General features: G+C 41.4%; 1 protein-coding gene across 1 annotated transcript in view; it reads right to left on the bottom strand.

The window, feature by feature from the left end:
- Positions 1-18,696, bottom strand: part of DENND5B (DENN/MADD domain containing 5B) — a 70,218-nt gene extending 51,522 nt beyond the window's left edge. Inside the window, exons 1-4 of the mRNA XM_009883637.1 lie at positions 18,609-18,696; positions 16,766-16,831; positions 9,951-10,084; positions 3,552-4,218 (exon numbers count right to left, since the gene is read on the bottom strand). Coding sequence (XP_009881939.1) covers positions 3,552-4,218; positions 9,951-10,084; positions 16,766-16,831; positions 18,609-18,696 — 955 coding nt within the window. The remainder of the gene's footprint in view (positions 1-3,551; positions 4,219-9,950; positions 10,085-16,765; positions 16,832-18,608) is intronic.
- Positions 18,697-20,100: the final 1,404 nt, after the last annotated feature.

Genomic DNA, 20,100 nt, shown 5'->3' with positions numbered 1-20,100 from the left:
CATGAACAGAGCAACTAGATACCGAAAGTTGACAGCAGCGGCCACGGTACAAACAGCTACCAATTGGTCCTGTCCCCACCCCAGAGCTGTGCCAGACACACTCATATCGTTCTGGGACACGTCCAGGGCAAGTTGGGTAACGTCACCCAACACCCTTACCTCTTCATTTAGTTGGATGCCTTTGTTCAGGCTGCTGGAAACATTATGCCTCAGCTACAAGGTTAAAAATAAACTTTTCATCATCAACTCCTAGTTCACTAGAGAAAAACCACTCCAGAAAAGCCATTACAGTCTCTGTGCAACCTTCCTGCCCACCCTTTGCTGCTGTTATCACCAACTAGGTGCAACTCCACTTGACCACCATCCTTCCCGCAGGCAGCCCACTGCCCATGCTTGTCTATAAAGTTTCAAACTACAGCTGTTTGACCAGTTGTTCCCAGTGTTTGCAGTTTTCATACTCCTCCAGCTCTTTCTTGGCCACAAAAAATAATCTGCCTTTAGTGGACAGACATTTAGTGAGAAGTTTAAGGTTCTCGGTAGACAACAAGCAGGTTCATTGTATGGTCAGGGCTGTGCAACAATTTATATTTTAAACCAAATTTCCAAAAGAAGTCTTTATTCTTTAAAAAGAGGAACAAAATTTCTGGCAAGCTTGAATTAAAAGCTTCCCTCCAACAGGGCTAGGAGAACCACAGAAAAGTCAGCTCACGTTTACCATACATGTTATTAGCAGCTCTCTCAGTGAAATAAGTTTGTGGAACTGAAGTAGGTTTTGGTCCAGTGCTCTGTTTTCTTGAGTATTGTAGCATTTCAGTGAATTCTGACCTTGGGTGAATAATGCTGTCTTGCTTGAAATTGCACCCTGTGGACACAAGACTGTCTTCTACTAATCTGTTGTTCAGTTTGAAAAGGTTGCAGCAAGGCCAAGCCACTGGAAACCTAGTCTAGAGAATCCATCCTCATTAAAGCAGAAAGGGAAGGAAGGATGAATCTGCAAAATCACTGTCTCATTTGTTACTTTAGAACAAGAAATAGGTAAGCCAAAAACTTTTCATCTTTTGCCTTGAAAGAACTTGGGAGTTAAGAAAGCATTTCTCCCTGATGGATCTCAAAGCTTAGAGAGGAGACTTCAGTAGTATCTAGCCTAGTTATATCTCAGATAGGAAAAGAGCTGCTTTGTTTTCTCTTTCAGGAATTGCAAGACTGACATTTAAAAGAAGCCGCAGTGCACAATTAGCCAAGCACTCAGCTATCAGGGTATGCCAAAACTGAGGCTTTGCACTTGACCTCCACTCCACATTCCTCACCTCTGGGAACCAGCATTACGATGCTATTTACATAACCACAGAATTTCCCTAATACAACTGTATGCTTTTCCCCATGCACCAGCAAGTTGTGTCTGTATTAGATAGGGAAGTAAAGGTCATGTCAAGAACATCCCTAGATTCACCAGTAACAGGGGTGGGAGGGGAATAATCTGAATTTTGGAGGGTGGAGAGGATTAATTCTCACTATCTCATTTTTCTTAAAAAAAACCAACAAACCCAAACGACAGTGAAAACAAACAAAAACAAGTAAACCCTTAAATTATAGCCAGTAATTGGAAGAAAAACACTTATTAATCTAACTTCTGGTAGCACTGAAAATTGAGTCAAAAATATTTAGTGGATATTTTCTATTTGTCTCAAGGACTATTACAAAAGTAATGCATACGAGGTTGCTCTCCATCTGCACAAAACATTACTAAAATGTAATCTGACAAGCAGATTTTTCCTAATGCTACTGGCTTACAGCAAAAAAAAAAAAAAAATCAAAAAAAAAATCTCAGTTTTCAGTGAGTCTGTAAGCAGGCACCAGGGTGGGAATGACAAGCGAGGATGGGGAGGCATTTCAGTAGTGTGGCTGCTTAATGTTGAAACACAGTGTCAAGTGGCAAAAGCAGCACGATTCAAACTGAGGAAGAAAGGGGTAAGCACACACACAGAAGCAGAAGGGAGGGGGAAAGCAGCCTAATCAAAACTAACAGCAGGATTTCTGCTCACACTTCAAACTGAGAGCAGATAAAGCCCTTCATTTTCGGTTCTTGAAAGCAAACCCCTGGAGTTCATGTGGAGAAGTGCTCTGCAAAGAACTAGCAAACCTTTGAATTCAGTCAATTTGCAGAACTACCCTCCTTCCACCTCCCTGAGAATTTTTCCCATTCTCAGTCATTTATTCATTAGTATCACTATTACACACTTACTAACCTTTTCTTTTATGTGACAAACCCAAGCGTTCATTTTTGAAGCCTGAAGGTTCATTACTCATACTCATTTTAGACAACTTCCCATCCTCTCTCTCCTCCACATTTCAAGCTGTCTGTTGCTTGAATCACATCTCTTGAGAAGTCCAGGTATGCAGTATCTTTTCTTTCTTTTGTTAAAAGGTATACGTACCTCCCGGCTTGATGTTCTTCATTCTAGCCTGATGAAACCACTGCCCCCCAAATATTTTCCCTGAGGCACATTTTATTAATTTAGGGTTAGCATCACAGAAGCCATTTGAGAACCCAGATAATACGGACAGGCATCCACTGAGACTTGGAGGAACCTCCAAAAAACCTGGACAACCCCTTGAAAGTCAGGAGGAAACCTGAACATGACTTGTTCGGGCACCTTTGTGCATTGCAACTGTTGCAGCACGTACCTTTTGGTACCCAAATATCACCAGAGCCAGACTCACAGCAACCAACATCATACAGGTAACAGTAATAGGGGTGTAAAACCTCAGAGCGTGCCCAGCGCTAAGTCAAGATTCCCAAAACTTGTAGCAGAGTATTGCACTATTGCAGAAAGACACAACCAAAAGAGAAAAGGCACAGGCCAGATTTTCAAAAACTTGCTGGCATACTTCAACGTGAACAGGCTCTGTGCAAGCAACGTCTGCCAACACTACAAGCCCTTGCCAATTGTAGTCTCAAGTGTCTCAAAAAGAAATGCCAGCATCCTTGCCAGAAAAGTTCCCAAATATTTCAAGCAGGACTACGAAGGGATGCCCTGTAAATCCACTCAGTTCCAACCTAGCGTTAAAATTTCAGCTTCTAAGTGCTAAAAAGCTCTCGGTGCTTTTAAGCAGAACGCATCTATCATACAGGAGGGAGGAAATCTCACCAAACTTCAATATGCTGCTGAAAAAAAAAAAGTACCAAGAGTGTTTTCTGCAAGATGTACTACTTTCTGATGGTATTTTTACAGAAGATAGGATTAGTTTCATGCTGTCTTGCAGCATGATCAAGGGCAATGTAAGGATAATAAGTGAATTCTATTGCCAGCTGTCACAAGTGACAAATACAATGCATAATTAAACAAGCAGCACCTAGAATGCCTGGAGGAAACAATTATTTAGTGCTTTCATTAGGACAGACTCATTTCTCTCACATTTTTTCATTACATTCTCACTTTTCACAAATCCACTGAAAATCAACAGCTTTACATTAGCTCCTGTGGCTGCAGCTGCCCAGGAACTGCCCACTGGGAACAGACCCCAACATGCACCACCGGACGAGTGCCCACCTTGTGAGTACAGAAGGATCTGCATCTCCAGAAGAACGCAGGTGAAAACCTGGACTAGGTTCTCCAGGCCCAGCAGCTCGAAGACCTCCCGCAGTGGGTAGTCAGAGAGCGGCAGCTCGTTGGGACCAGGTCTCTGGCAAATGATGGGCTCGTAAACCCCATAAAACTTCAGCGACCTCCCCGGGGGTGGCAGGGGCACCTCGTAGAGGATGTTGTGGATGTAGCTCTCCAGGGGCAGAGGTGGTGGCTGCTGGGAGGTCACTGCCTTATAGAGCTGGATCAGGAACTTCTTGCAGGCTTGCATGAAGGGCAGAGGGGTGATGAGGCATATGCATTTGGAGACGTACAGCGTGTCTCTGCTGATGTCGTAGGAGTTGTACCGCTGGAGCTTAGCGAGGGAAGTGGCATCGCCCTCGTCGATGCTGCTGGCCAGCGAGTCCATGCTGCACGAGGAGGAGGCGCAGACGCTGCTGTATTGCTCTGCGTTGTGCATCTGGTAGAGTGTTTGCATGGCTGTGCAGATCTGCTTGCTCGTGACCTCCTCATAGAATGTGAGCACAAACCCGTATGTACGAGAGCCATCTTCTCTGGTGATGATGAATGAATGGAGCTGTGGATCTCTGTTATCTGCCTGCGTCCTGAAAGACAGCCCTTTGGGCATACACAGCTGAAAAAAAGAGAAAAGAAATAGATATAGTTATCTAAGCTACAACTTTATTTTGTTACTTTTGCTTTACAGGCCCATTCTTTTTTTCCACTGCATCATAACATGGCCTTTATTGTTAAACATAATCCCCTTGAGAAGCAGTCCAAGAACAGCCTTAAACTGATGCTACTTAAAAGAAGTGATAGGCATGACCGGAGAAAGAAAAACATCCTCCAAAATCACCCATCTATTAAGTCATTATGAATTATTTTCATTACTTTGTAAAATTATTTTCACTACTGAAGAGCATTTGTCTCATTTACTTAAGCATCATATAAAGGAATCCACTTTTGTTCTTATTTGCATATATTGTTCCCACAGTACATTAAAATCAGAGTGCCAAGGGAGCATCTTATACCACTGAATTAAAATTACAGATTTCTTGAAATTCTTTGATCTTCCCTAATTTTCTTAAAAGAAAGCAAAACAATTGACTGACAGCTATTACATTTACTTTCTTCCTTAAGTGCTACAAAATAGCTTACATTGGAAGAAGAAAGGAGGTGGGGGGAGGAAACACCCCAAATCCACAAAAGCCTCATTTTTGATTTACCACGCAGCAAAATCTTTTGCAGTGATTCTATTACACTGGGTGTTTCTCTGAAACATAACCCTAGTGATAACTTGAGGCATTTTTCCAGGCATTCCTCAGGAATTCTATCAGCCATCGAATACAAAATAACAAACATACAGCAAAACTTCTTTGCATGTGCATCAGCATGAAACTCCTTATGTTCTAGCTAAATTGGTATGTTTATAAATGAAGAACTAAAGCTTCCTTCTGAAGAAATAAAAGGAAAGAAGAGAGGGAGACCCTTCAAAGTGCTCCTGCTGTTCCGAAAGGCAACACAAGATGCCAACTTTCCCAAGGGATGTGAACTTACACATGACTGAGTGCATCCCCTAATGCCTCACCTCGACCAGGAATAAATTCTTCTGATGGTTGAAGGGGTCAAGAGAAATAATGATAAATTTTCAGGCACATCCTATCCTGAACTTCACCAGTGCACCTTGCAGAGACCATTCGACAGCCTGATAAAGCTGCTACCAGCCCAGCTGGGATTTAGGCAAGTGGTCCAGACTCACTTCACAACATACTAGCAAGCCCCTAAGTTATAGAGGACTGCTTTTATGTATTCCTCTAAAAGGTTATGTATAGGGAAATAAGTAGCCTGGAGCTGGTAGAAGAATTGAATTCAATTGATGGGCTTTGCTGACATAAACCATGAAATTGCAGCTTGAACCATTTTTGAACAGCAGCCTCATTTTCATTCAAAAGGTTTTTAGGTTTTATTGAGGCATTAACAGCAGTGCCATGGTTAAGGCTTCTCCAATAAAAAAGTAGTAAAAAATCCTTGTTTCACACTTTATTTAAATTTATTCTATACAATAAGTATCTCTTAACCTCATTTTTGGCAGGCTTACTTAATAAAAATTTATTTCTAGAATGTGTGCATTCAATGGCATCTATAACTTTATCAAATCCAATCAGGCCAAAATCACAGGTTTTAATTTCAACATTATCAAAGATTATATTTTCTTCACTTTACAGAAGAATACCTGGATAAGCAAATTATATGTACTGGTACAATCGAGGACAGATAAGCATCAAGAAAAATCAGACCAGCTGAGACAGTTTCAGAAAGCTTTATTAAATAAATTTCCTCCAAGTCTTAATTATTCCAGCATCCTTTATATACTGCATATACATACACAAAGGGACACCAATCTATTAAGTTTCAGCCTGTCGTGGTCTAACCACAGCCGGCAGCTAAGCACCATGCAGCCGCTCACTCACCCTCCCCTCATGGCGGGATGGGGGAGAGAATCAAAAGAGTAAAAGTGAAAAAACTCATGGGTTGAGATAAAGACAGTTTAAGAGGCAGAGCAAGAGCTGCGCACACAAGCGAAGCAAAACAAGGAATTCATTCACTGCTTCCCATGGGCTCACAGCCGCTCAGCCATCTCCAGGAAAGCAGGGCTACATCACAGGTAACCATTACTTGGGAAGACAAACTCCAAAAGTCCCCCCTTTCCTTCTTCCTCCAGCTTTATATGCTGAACGTGGTGTCATATGGTATGGAATACCCCTTTGGTCAGTTGGGGTCAGCTGTCCCGGCTGTGTCCCCTCCCAACTTTTTGTGCACCCCCGGCCTACTCGCTGGTGGGGTGGTGAGAGGAGCAGAAAAGGCCGTGACCCTGTGTAAGCACTGCTCAGTAATAACTAAAATATCCCTGGATTATCAACACTGTTTCTAGCGCAAATCAAAACCATAGCCCCATACTAGCTGCTATGGCAAAAATTAACTCTACCCCAGGCAAAACCAGCACACAGCCACAGCCCGGCATATGCAGAATATCGACATCTTAAGACCCTGGCTGCAAACTCTGACACAGAGACTGCCACTGTCATCAGACCTACAAGAAGACACAGGACAAGGCAGAGAGAGAAAGAACACGGGAAAGCACTGAGGCTGGGAAGAACAACCAAGAGTCACTTAAGAAGCTAAGATCAAAAGGAAGGGCCCGCGCTCATTTTCCAGTAATACAGAAAGCTTCAAATTTGCAGGTAAGGCATAAAAACTTTCATCTTAGTGCCTTGGACATCAATCACTTCCTATCTCGTCCGTGTTTGTCACACGTGCCACAGAAGAGCGTTGGGGAAGAGCAGCTTGGGACATGCTATTGAGGGTGAAAGCTTTGCCTGCTGGTGAAGCTGGCTGACTAACGGTGGGAAAGAAGTCAGCCACCTTTACTGCATCTGCGTACAAACGCAGAAAACTGCAAGATTACTGACCAAAGGACAGGATTTTGGCTTTCAGAGCACTTTACTATTTATATTTAAACATACCTATCAGCAGAAAAATGTGGAATTAAATACTACTTGCAATAAGGCTTGTAATCAACACGGTTTGGAAAAACAAAAGGAAGCTGCACAAAGATAGATACCAACTAATCCATCCTGCATTTCTGGAAGTAATGAGTAGGAGATACCCCTTTCCTAAACACAGAGGCAGGACACACGCACACGCTGTAATCCCTCCCTCCTTCCAGCCATCATCAGCTGCAGGTATTTCTGAACCCAAGGTCCCCGCTGCCCATCAGCGCCGGTTCACTTCTTCTCCATTAGATCCTCTATTTCACTTTTCAAGCCCCTGTGTGTTTTTCGTGTTCACGGCACGCTGCGGCAGCACGCTCCACACTCAAATTGTGCCGTGGGTGAGGGGGTGGAGAGAAAGATGCTTTTGTTTGTATTAAAGCCTGCTTCTTCAAATTACACTGGGGAACCTTTAATTCTTTTATTTCAGTACATGACATGTTAAACAGACAATGTGTCCTTGGACTTCAGAAGTACAGGCAAAGATTTATATACCTTGAGGAACCAGGGGGCTAAAATAGGAGGTTTATTTCCTAAAAATTCCACTTGTCTCTCTACTGAGAACTTCAGTTTGGTACAACACATTACTTGCAGAATGGCCACAGAAGAAAGTATGTGACATCAGGCAGGGATAATCACAAAAAGCAGTGGGGGGAAAGAAATACTTCCCTATTAAAGAGAACTCTATACTTTGATATATACTTCGAAAGGAAGAGAAAACATGACTTGTAGGCAGAGTGACTGCATGGGACTTCAGGGGGTTATTTTTAAAGCGACAGGATGGTTTCAGAAGGCAATTGAAATTCTTTAGGCATCCAGCAAAGCCAGAGTTCTCACAAGTTAACCTTCAAGGATTTATGCATTTTCTTCTCTGAGGAAAATTGCTTCTGGAAGCTCACATAAAGCAAACACATAGGCAGAACTAATACAGCAAGGCAAGATCAGAAAGGCCAATAATTGCCTCAAGGGATTCTGTGGAGGTGGATATTACTTTAAATGATGTTTCAGATCAAAACAATAAAGAAGTTTTCCAAAAGATGATTTAAAAGACCATTAAATACTGCTGCTGTTAGTAAATGCTTTTTTTTTTTCCTCTAAGACACATTGAAATGAAAGATGTGTTCTTCAGCTGTTTGATTTCAGCTGAATGCAGTTCAGTTCAATTATTTTATTTTAATAGGTCTCTTGCTGGTTTTAGTATTCCATTTTTGTCCGATAATATGATCGCACTTCTTGAATACCAGACATTTTCAACTGTAATGTGAGAGACAAATAATGCAGCAATTCCAGCTGTTACCTTTGCTGCCATATTCCTCCTCCACACCCCCCACTACTCCTCCTCTGAACACGCCCAATTCAAAGGCAGAACTAAAAGGCATACATAGCCTCGGTAGTTGAGTTATTACCATCTTAACTGTGCTGATGAAGCATCGTTCTGAGTCCTTCACACCTTCTGTATAAGCAAAGGGATGTGAAGACCTGCACAAACACTGCGCCGTCTCCACCAGTGAACACTTGGAAGCAGAGGACAGAAACCCCCAGCTGCCAGCAGGCAGAGGGAGCGATCAGGTTCATCTCTGCCTTTCCATCTATGTGCAGGGCCACAGTATCAGTTCTCTGTGTCGCTGCTACTTCCAGCTCCTGTGCTTTCATGTTAAATATTTGGCACGATGCTAAATAAAATTCAGTGGAAATTGAGATGAACTTCAGATTTCTACATCTTCATGATGGTAGAAGAGTTCCAGGTGCATTTTTGCATTTGCAAAAGCCATGTTATTGTGAGTTTTATGTGTTCCCCATTTCTCCATCTTCTGGATGAGGGCCAGGAGATTCTCTTGACTTCATACCTGCACCATAGAGTGAGGTTGGTTCTATTTTGCAGCAGCTAGTATGTAGTCCTACCCTTCTCAAATGCTAAGCACATCTAAACTAGACTGGTGGGAAGGGGTTCACTAATTTTCCAATTTTGAGTTAGACCCAATGCACATTTTTCAAAACAGCTGGAATTGGTAATATTGTTTAATATTATTATTACAACTGTTTATTTTTAAGTTATAAAATGAATAACTGGGAAGTTTACCCCAAATACCAGAAATCTGTTGTCTTTGTCAGGACTTGTTCTTAACAAGTGCTTTGGTGATTTTGGAAACATCCTTTGAATACCAACGCTTTGGGAAAATTTCCACTGGACCATGGTCTTTCAGTTGTCACTGCACCCATACAAAATTCCAGAAACTGTTTTCTCCTCCCTCCCCTGATCATAGCATTTAGCCACACAAACTCATGGCAAATTTAGCTGAGAGGAAAGAGATGTGCAGAAGATGCATTAGTGCAGAGGTGCTCTCAAAGGGACTGTCCAACAAAAGCTGTGGTTTAGGTAACTTTCAGCTTCTCTGTAAAGATTCCTTTCTCCCTTGCTATATGCAGCACCAAGGTTTTTTGTACTCAAAAATTTCACACAGATATTAGTATCTTAATTCCTTGTTTCACCTCCTTCCCACCTGTGGATGTGCACGCTGGGTGACTACACCCCTTCTCACCCAGTCACTGAGTTGGTGGTTAGACTTGTTCCATCATGCAGTAGATTCAACTAAAACTAACAAGGGAAACACAGCATTTTACTTTTGTCGTGCCTGAAAATATTCTGCATTTTCATGTTACCTTTTCCTCCACAGCTTTTCAACCAGTGGGTGCTCTTAGTCCCAGCAGAAGTGCCTGTTCATCACATCACAAGGGATAGTTGTGGACAACCCAAGAACGACATGGGAGCTGAAGTTGTCAGGAAACAGCTTGAGAAGAGAGTTTCTCTACCTACCATGTTGACGGCATCCTGGTCAAAGGGGTTCCACTCGATGTTCTGAGGATAATGGGCCAAAACTTTGGACTTGAAGGTTCTTCTTAAGGGACTCTGGTCGAAATTCTCTCCTGCAACAAATGAAGAAATAATGACTTGTCACAGCAGTGAGGCTTCAGAGAGAGCTGGCCTGGGCAGCTTTCTGTCACCCTGTTGTTTGGGGTTTTTTTTGTGAAATCTGAAGGGCATTTTCATTCCCAACAGATGCACTACTTTTAAAAGAGAAACAGAAGAGATACACATTCAGTCTGATCTTACCCTCCTTCCCACAAAACTCTTACTCCAGTTGCCATACAGCTTCCAGCTTAGTATATACTGCGTGGAATTTTATTGTTAAGAGAAAATTTACTGCTGGAGTTTTACAGAAAAAGACCCTGCAATCAACTGAATTCTCCACCTTTCCCTATAGCTTGAATATCTACAGATGAGTTTACTTAGACACCGAAAGAGCACTTTCCCTCAAGTTTGTTAGAAACTGTCTTGCAGTCAATAAAATGTATAAGTACCTCTCAGCTATTATAAATTATTCAAGGATTCATTATAGATGTCTTTTATATCACAGATCCTGTGTGAAGATTAAACTTTTTTTTTTTTTTTTTTTACATCAAGTGTCAAGGACAGACTTTTTCCACACAAAGAATCCAGCAAGTGCAAAGAGGAAGACTGAAATTAGACTTCAAGCAGAAATGCATCCAGTTATCAGCATACAAATAGTGTATTTCACAGTGATATTGTTAATGGAGTTTCCACCATTGGATAGCTTTCAGTTTGCAACACAGTACTTAAAATAAGAAGTTCTTAAAATCTCTTGATTATATTACCATCTACTACACTTTTCTCAGATATCAGGTTATTAATTTAAGGCTTCTTGCTTTAAAGACTACAAGTGGGTCTCTCCTGTTCAGTTCCTTCCTGAAAGAGATGAATGGGTTGAAAACCTTAAGTTCACAATGGTACATGTTTTCCACCAAACCTTACTTTGCACTCAAAGGCTCCCTTCTGGACTTCTTAGTGTTACCTAGATACTTTTTAAAATATGTTACTGAACTAGAATTGGATTTCTTCTCTTTAAAAAAAAAATTTCTCTTTATACTTAAAGACAGAACCAATATTCCATTAGTGTTTTTAATGGGAGGTTACTTTGGATGCAAAAAATATTAGTCGCTTGGCAAGCTCTAAAGGCAATCCACCATTCCTGCAGAAAAGGCAAACTATGAGTCAGTGTCCTCACTAACCCCTCTCTGAAGGCAACGTGGACTATGGGAGTATAATTTGTGCTTGCTGAGTTACATATGACAATTCAACCTTTGCACCGCTAGCAGCCTCTGAGTGATGTTGCAAAATTCATAGGTCAGCAGTCCCCTGAAGGTTTCTGAGACCACAGCCGTTTGGCACATGCCCTTTGCGCCTCGTGAAGCACAGCCTACACAATCATTTGGCTCAGAGTGAATTAATCCAAGGAAATTTCTCTACAAACTGATACTTGAAGGCACAGCTTCTCAGCCTTTGCCTAGCAGAGCTTAGGGTCTGCAGATCATTGTGGGGAACGTAAGATAACAGAGAAAAACACAGTGACAATTCACAAGGTAAAAATTACCCAGGCAAAGTTTTAGGAGGGTTGAAAACCATTTGCTGTATGAAACCCTTAATACGTCTTCAATGTAGAGGGCAGAAGGAAGAGGAGGTGAAGGTCAGGCATTTCTCACACCACAGTGAGCCGCCCGCTTGGTCGGGAAGGGTAAGCAGAGGCTCATGCCATAGCTCCTCTCTGTGAGGATGCGTGTAGGTAGGCAGAAGTTCCTCGAGATGTGAGGGTCAGCTGTGCTGAGACAGCACCCTGCCCTGCTGAAAGAGCCGCTGCCCCAAGTGAGGTGGGGAACCAGGTGGAGGAGAGCTAACCAGTTCTTCCCACAGCACTCACTTTCAAATGCATTCAGAGAATGGGTTTTAAAATCTCTTCCTTCCTAAGAGATCTCTGAGATTTTAAGGATACAGCTACTTTTGTACAATGGCTCATTTTTTTAACACAGGATTTAAAAACATGGCAGCATTATTTTTTTCTAGCACTATGTCTGTCTCACTTGATTTTGGTGGATAACCAGGGGGGACAAAAAGCAAACAAGCTTCTACGAGGATATTTTGTGCTTGAGAGGAGAAAAGGTCCGAGACGATGCAATGCTGCAGCCATATTTCCTGGGGCAGGAATAAATGGTAATGGTAAGATGTGAAGAGCTCTGGCAGAGGAACCCAGACTGCTTCTGGAATCGCTCAAGGCAAACCAGAAATCCAGCAAAAGTGGATGCATCATAGAAATAAAGAAAACTGAAGGTATCAGCTAAAATGGATCAAATTAAAAGGCATGTTAGGGTTTAGCTGAGTAGCTCATCACATCCGCCAAGTTGGACCAGACTTGCTACTAGCTGCCATGGCAGCCCAGAGCACAAGCTCTATAAAGATCCCCTCCATGCTCACTTACGAGGCTCAGACTGAAGTACACAAAACCAGGGACCATCACTCTAGTATAAAACTTGTCAGCAGAATAACCTCTTATTTTTGTCCAGAAGGTCTTTGCAGAGGCATTAGAAATAAAGATACAATGTCATCCAGTGATTCCTAAAGTTTCACAAAAATCCCAACAAGCAAAGCCAGCAAAAATTCTCTCTTCAGGTATACATTTAAATGTACTTGGCAACATTTTTAATTCTTATTATTCAACAGTAATTAATGTGCTTACGTAATCAGATAAATGAGGCTATTTCTTAATTAGATCTTCAATCTTTCTCACATCTGACAGAGCTTAACTTACAACTGTGAATTAGCAGAAAGGCAGACATGTGACGCTAAATTTGGTTGCTTCTAATAGTTTGAAGAGCATCTGGATGTTCTCCATCACTAACAGCAAGTGATTGCTGGTATCCAAATTTCTTTAAAGGTTTCCTTTTTCATGACAAAACCCAACATTACTGTAACTTGATGGATGCTAGTTGGGTAATTTGTGTGGTTCAGAGGCACAACATCACCTCTGCATTTCACCAGTGGAGCCACTTGCAGGTTCTTTGGGGGCCAGTTTTCCAATCGACACTCCACGGATGTTGTAAAAACACCTTTTGCTTGAAAAATAGCCTACAGTGGTGACAGTCAACAACTAAATTGATTAGTCAATCTGGTATTAGCACGTAACAGTACATGGGAGTCCAGCAGCTATGCACATTAATCACGTCATTTACTGTTTCTAATGTCTGTGCTCCCTTATCGACAAGAAATTGGGGCAGGCTTTGCCCTGTACACCGGCCATGCTCGGGAGCACCACACCTACAACATGTGGCATCTCAGAGGACGTGGCTCTGCGTGTTTAGATTGCATGGGACAACAAACAGCCCAGCTTTCACCTAAATAACTTCTGTGTGTGCCCAGAAGCGGAGGGTTACATGCCCGGTAGCTTTACCTATCTGTTCTGGCAGCAGATACTAAGCTTGTGGTGGAGCAAAGAGGGCAGGCTGTCGCACAGTGCTGGGTGCTGCCTTGCATTTAACCCATCCTCTGGACTTACAGCGGCACTGGCAGACGCTGGAAGCCCATCAGACTGCTCAAAGGGATTTGGGAAGTAATCCTGGAAAGCTTCTCTACAGGAAAAGATCCTCCTCTCTTAGTTTGGTGGCTCAGTTGCTAACCCCACCAGGTAAAGCTGTACTTACTTTCAGGTTAGACCAAAAATTACATCACTGGGGATATAAGAGCAGGGAAAGCCTTGATTTTTGACTGTTCTTGTTATTGAACATCCTTTGTGTCCTGGTTTGAGGACCAGGTTTGAGAACTTGTGTCCTGCCTCATTTTCCCTGTAAACCACCCCCGCATCTTGACCGGCAATACTCTGGCAGCATCTGGAACCAGCAGAGAAGAACAAGGCGTATTTGCCAACAAACCATAGCAATCATGAAAAAAATCAGGGTTTAAATCAGCTTTTGGAAGTGACCAATAATTTGTATGCTGCTGCAAATACTTGCACAGTCACTTAGATGTCAGAGATGTCTAAGAAGTTTTGTTTGTGAAGCACAAGCGTTTCTTTAAGAAATACAGCTTTCCAAAACCAGCAGCAACAATGTTCTAGTAGGCTGACAACTTGGATTCATTTTGTCCAGGAAAATAAATGGCACAAATAACTTACCTTTGCAGAGCCTCTGCAGGGTTTGCATTTTACTACTACGATGGTTTTAAAAAATAATAAATTAAAGGTAAAATACACACACACAAAATACAATTTTCTCAATCAGTGATCACAAGACAAAAGAGAAGAGCCAAGAAACCACACTGGAATCAATCAGTTGGTCATTAGGTCGAAAGGACACAACATTGCACCCTCCATACAAATCTTCCCCAAGAAACCAGGCAGGGTAAGCTTTCAGATTTATGTAATTTAGGAAAGAAACAGTACAAGGATATGACAGAAAGCAGCCCACGTGTCAGGGTGGAATGTCATCATTTGGCCAAACTAGCAGAAAACACCCTGGCTCTCACCGAAATGAGATGAGAGACGGGGAACATGACACCCAGCTCCACACTGACAAGCAGCTGGAAGAGAACCACAGGAAGCAAAACCTTCTTGGCAAACATGAGGAAAGGGATCTGGATCGAAGGGTCCCTGATATTATCAACTCTCAGCCTTGTTAGTTCTGAACTGTTGAGTCACACGTGGCAAATAAAATTTATTTAGCTGTTATTCTAGGCAAACAGTGAATTTTCATTAAATCTATTGTGTGCTTATTCAGGTGCTTGCTTGCTAGCTTCCAAAATAGGATTAGCAAGGCACATTAAAAATTAAGCAATTATCAAATGCGAGTTGAATCCATAGTCTAAAATATTAATAGCCAGATAACAGTACTATGAATACAGACAGAAACTTTGTATTTGATGCATGATACCCATCCATGCAAACACTACATCTCATAGGCTAAGCTGCCTATCAGAGGCAAATTAAAAATTTGGATTTGAATGGACACCCGTTGCTTTCAGGATATTTAAAAAAAATAAAAATCTTTCATGTATTTTTCAAAATTGTGTAAAACATGTCAGATTCAAGTTCCATTTCAATTGGATAATACAGCCTATGTAATGGTACTTTTAAACAACTTGTACCTTCCCTTAAAGGCACCCATTCTTAAAGAGATCTTTAGTTTCAAATTAAAAGCAAATGGGTGCTAGATCAAGAAAAAACATGCTAATTTCATTTAAAAATTAAAATATCTCTCAAAATTAGAAAATAAGCATCTTCTGTGTTTTGGACGAAGGATAAAATTACTAGGGAAATGTAGTCACAGTTGTGAGGTTGTCAGTCATGATGGCTTTCATATGAGTGATCATATTTAAAAATTTAGCGATCTTAAGGTTTAAGCAGATCTGGTTTAATTAATTATCACAGCTACAGAGGCATACAAAAACATGTACCAAATAGGCAGCGGCATCCTCCACCCACACCCTCTGGTGCAGGGAATGTGAGATATCTGTCACTCCTTCCAAGCTCTGGAACATAGACAGGAATGCTTGTGACCACAGAAATAAAAATATCTTTTATTCCTTTAGAGGAACGTACTGGGAGCACGACTATGCACAGTACCGCACCTCATGGTGACAATCTCTTTGATAGCTATTTCTAATTAAAAATGTTCGGCACATCCAGCTATGTTCCTTCCCTGCAGACTGAACTTTGTTAAGCATTGGATAACTGGATGACCCTGCACGAGAAGCAAGTAATGAACAACGTGCGAGCGAGAAAACAACATGGGGACAGGAATAATAGTGCTTGGCTGGGGAGCAGCTAAGCTGTTAATTGTCGGGTTCAGAAGACGGTTAGTTTAAGTAGTGCAGAAATGGTGCTCCGCTGCTTTTCCTCCATGCCTCACCACGACACCAAAGCTGCAGCGGTAGGCTAGTCAGTGTGTAAGGACATTAACTCAAAGGCATTATTTCTAATCACATATTCTCATAATCTTACAGCAGAGGAGGGAAATTAAATGAACGGGAGGACTAGGACAAGGTAGACAAAACAGTTTTCATTCCAAAATTTTAAAATCTGAGTTGTCTGTAAGATGCTGGTGGCTTTTTTGGGGGGCAGGAGGGGTGAGCAGGGTTGAACCTACCTCTTGCATGTCAACACGTAAAGGAATTGATGGATCATACTTAAGCAGAAAGCCATAGTGGGTTGTGTACCCTATCAATACACCTACATGATTTGTTTTTTTGGTTTGGTTTTTTTTTTTTTTGGGGGGGGGTGTGTGTGTGTCTGTCTGTGTGGACTTCACTAATATTGGTATTTAAATCTAGACTGCAAAACATGCCTCCTTGAGGCGTTACGAACCTTTGGATCTCTGTAGCAGAAACTGATGGAGCTGCCCCTTCCAGTACCCTTTGTCCACAAATGTATATAACTAAGCCCAGTCAGATTTCTTGTTAAGTATCATCTAATAAAGCCTCATGCAAGATATTGTTCAGTCTTTACCAAGCACACTAAGATCTAGCAATTTGTATCTCCACCAATATACCTGACACCACTAAGTGGCATTTTGTTGTAGAGGGGAAGCGCATCTGCCAAGAGAGCTTCAAGAAAAAGACTAAAATTTATCAGATATTGATTTTAATTAGGTAAAAGAATGAAAAAAGTTGAAGATTTTTTGTTTTGTTTTTAAAATCTGACGCTTAATTTGATTCAAAGGGAATCAAAATAAAGAAAATAAAGAGAGAGAGAAGGCCTGGTGATTATTTTGTCCTTAACGCCTCTTTACCTGAGGTTTTGTCTGCAGTATCTGAGCTCTTGCCATGGAGATCTGCTTCTAGCCATTTGTACAAGACTACACAACATAACAAACAGAGATAAAAAAAAGCAAGTATGAACAAAATGAAAAGATACACAAGTGTACTGGTAAAGGGAAAAACGTGAAGCAGACATTAAACATTCCCCTTTGCAACCACTCTTCCCCCCACTACTGCCAAAGGGTAAATCCGTGTGATAAATAAAACCCTCCACAACTGTATTACTATAAAGGTGTTGAATGCATTGACAGACATTGTAGAAATACTTGTCAAAATTAGTAACAAGATTAAATTCTCAGTACTTCAAACAGCATGCTGCTGTACAGCTTCCCTATTATGAAAGGCAGGTTTGTTCAGCTATTGAGCCATTTGCAGAGCCTGTGAAACTCAGGAGGAAAAACCACCAGTTCTTTAACTGGTGTTGAACTAAACCAGAGAGGCTTTCTTCAGTATAGTACTGTTAGCCATGTTATTGCACCTTCAATGCTGTACTGCATGCCATTTTCAGGACTTTGTGAAGTTACCCAATAGTTCTGTTCATCATTTCTGTCTCATAATAGGGTGGTTTTAGACAAAGCTTGGATGAACAATTTTAATCTCTTCCAGTACCAGCTACTCCAATAGGTACTTGTAACAGAAGAGCTTCCTGCCAGCATCTCCAACTGACATTTCTTACAACTGGTTTGCTCATCTGCAGAAAAATAAAAATGTTTTCACAGACACCATGGCATCCCTTTGTCAAAAAAGTCCCATTCTTATACTACAAAAAGGCATTGCACAATCATCCTCAAGTTAAATCTATTTTTGTAAACCTGGAGCATATATTAAAGCTGCAATACCATTGACCTCTCTGGTCATTCAGTTTCTAGGTGTAAATTCAGAGTATTTCCACCATGACCTCCTACTTGAGCTGTTAATCCAGGCATCAGTTCAGAGGATCCAGATAATTCTGCTAAGGCTGTATTTTCTAGGAAGGCAGCCCTCGGCAGAGGGCACGGGAGTTCTTTCAATAAAGTTTTTTTAGATGTGAATTTGTATTTTAGGATAATTTTCTTGTTTCTTTAGGAGGCACCTGAAGATAACCAACATTCAAATCTGTAGGATGATGATTTTTCCACTCCAGGTGTCTCAAGCTATTTCATTCTACTTTTGAGCTGTTTGAACTAAAAAGTTGCATAAATATTTAAATTAAAGGAAACAAAACAAACAATTGCCAAAGGAGACCCCCCCTTGCTAATGGCCCATACCCACAGTGCCTTTACAAGCCTCTCTGCCAGACTGCCCTCTCAGCTCTCCCCAAAAGTCCTTTATAACATCATCATTCAAAGAGAATTCGGCACTGGGCTTCCGTGGACTTAGCCACCACCTCTGCAATAGGAAGGGGGAAAAGGAAAGATGTAACAAGTTATGAAGGGATGCCTAGCCAGATGTGCCAGGACAGGTTCTGCTTTTGCTACCCTCTTCAGTGCTTTGACCATTTATCATAATCAATCGTAGAGCTAAACAGTCACAGAAAACACGTAAACTCCTGCACAAGAAGTAAACATGACAGAGGATCATTGACACAGTGATATAAATACAGAGCTATGAACACTGCTATACAGCCTAATTCTTTATACAAATGCAATGTAACGGAATACAACTATTGCCACAAACTAATTACACTTAGAAAAGGCTCAGTATTTCAAGTCCTTTTCAGAGAGAGATTTGTTCACCTAAGAGTTACTGTGCAAGTCTAAATAAAAAGAAAAAGGCCAAAAAATAATGAGCAGTTTGCCATCATCCCTTCCTTCTGACCTTGATTAAAATACTTACTCTCTGCCCACAGAGTAACATTATACAGCACCAACACTGTCAGCTTCTTAAAATAGCCCCAGTCCAGCTGCCAACTGATCACAGACATCCCACTACACTACCAAACAAATACGAACCACACCATGCTGTTTACATAGAATTGCATCATAATCTTGTCAAATCCATGGCTTAAATTATGTAAGTTTGGGTGATTTTTTTTTTTTGCAGTGGGGTGGGGATAGTTTAACAAACAGGTACCAGAGGCACAGTCCTCCTACACGATGACCTTGGGGTCTGTCCCCAAAGGCTGGAACAGATTAGGAGGAAAGAGAGGAGCAGGTATATAACTGGACCTATACTTTTAAGTATAGTGAAATTATTTACACCTTGGGTCTTTATTTGCTCTAGAAATCAAGGCGTGTGGAATTCACTCAGGCTGTTGGTGCTGCCATACTGCCCTTCCAAGTATGGGCTCCCGATCCACTGCTGGGCAGTATGCAGCGAGTACTATCCAGGATCCTTGGTCTATCCTGTTTCTTCACAGCAATTGGCCTATTTTCTATTTTATTGCATTTTTGTACTCAAATCTGCTCTTCATTTTGAGTACTTGCTATGAGATGAATGAGTACTAATAGAGACAACAATTTGAGCAATAATTAAAAATTTCATTTAAATTTAAGTTTCATCCATCATTATTCTTAAATTGCCTGCTAACCTTTTGGTTAGTTACATAGCAAGTGAGTAATACAGGCAACACAAAGAAATCGAAGGGCCTGAAATCCATCTCTCAGTTCCCAGAAGAATATTAGCAATGTCAGAGTGAAAAATACTCAAGACATCAGCTCAGGTCCTTAAACACAGCAGGATGCCAAAGCCCGTCTGGTGAGGGGATCCCTGGCTTTGGAGCAAGAGGAACCTGCCCACAGGCTTGGGCTGAACTGCCAAAGAAGAAAGGGCATTTTAGATCCCATCACATCCTCCGTGAAGTTTGGAGGGCTTCCTGCTCAGTGCTATGCTCATTCCCCACTCCCCGTTTCACACATTGGCCTCCCTCTGTGGACTGAACGCAGAGGTATCCAGTCATGCCTTTTCCACAGGACTCCTTTCACGTTTGCGCTTTCCATTATTTTATAAGGGCAGGATCAAGTTCAAATGTACCCGATTTCTGTGTTAAAACATGATGCCGCACTCTCAGACTGGTTTTGGAAACACGCACTCACAATCACCATTTTCAATTGAAATGAATCTTAAAGCAGGTTTTGTCCTCTACTCCATTGGGACAGAGGTAATACACCAGAGTCTTGTCTCAAGATCTGCTTTATTACAGTTAGTATTTCTGGAGAAGAGAAAAGGAAAATTAAAAAAAACAAACAAACAAACAACCAGCCAACCCACAAACAACCAGAACTTGTCATCCTAAAAATCCCTGTTCTATTAAAGTTCAGGTTTCTGTGCAAGAATGCAGGAAAGGAAGGGGAATTTTTCAGTAAATTTTGCTTTGGAGCTTTGTTAG

This window comes from Charadrius vociferus, unplaced genomic scaffold (genome assembly GCF_000708025.1).
Source record: "Charadrius vociferus isolate BGI_N301 unplaced genomic scaffold, ASM70802v2 scaffold304, whole genome shotgun sequence".
NCBI lineage: Eukaryota > Metazoa > Chordata > Aves > Charadriiformes > Charadriidae > Charadrius > Charadrius vociferus.
Note: the sequence above shows the minus strand (reverse complement) of the source record. Positions and strands in the feature narration are given on the sequence as shown.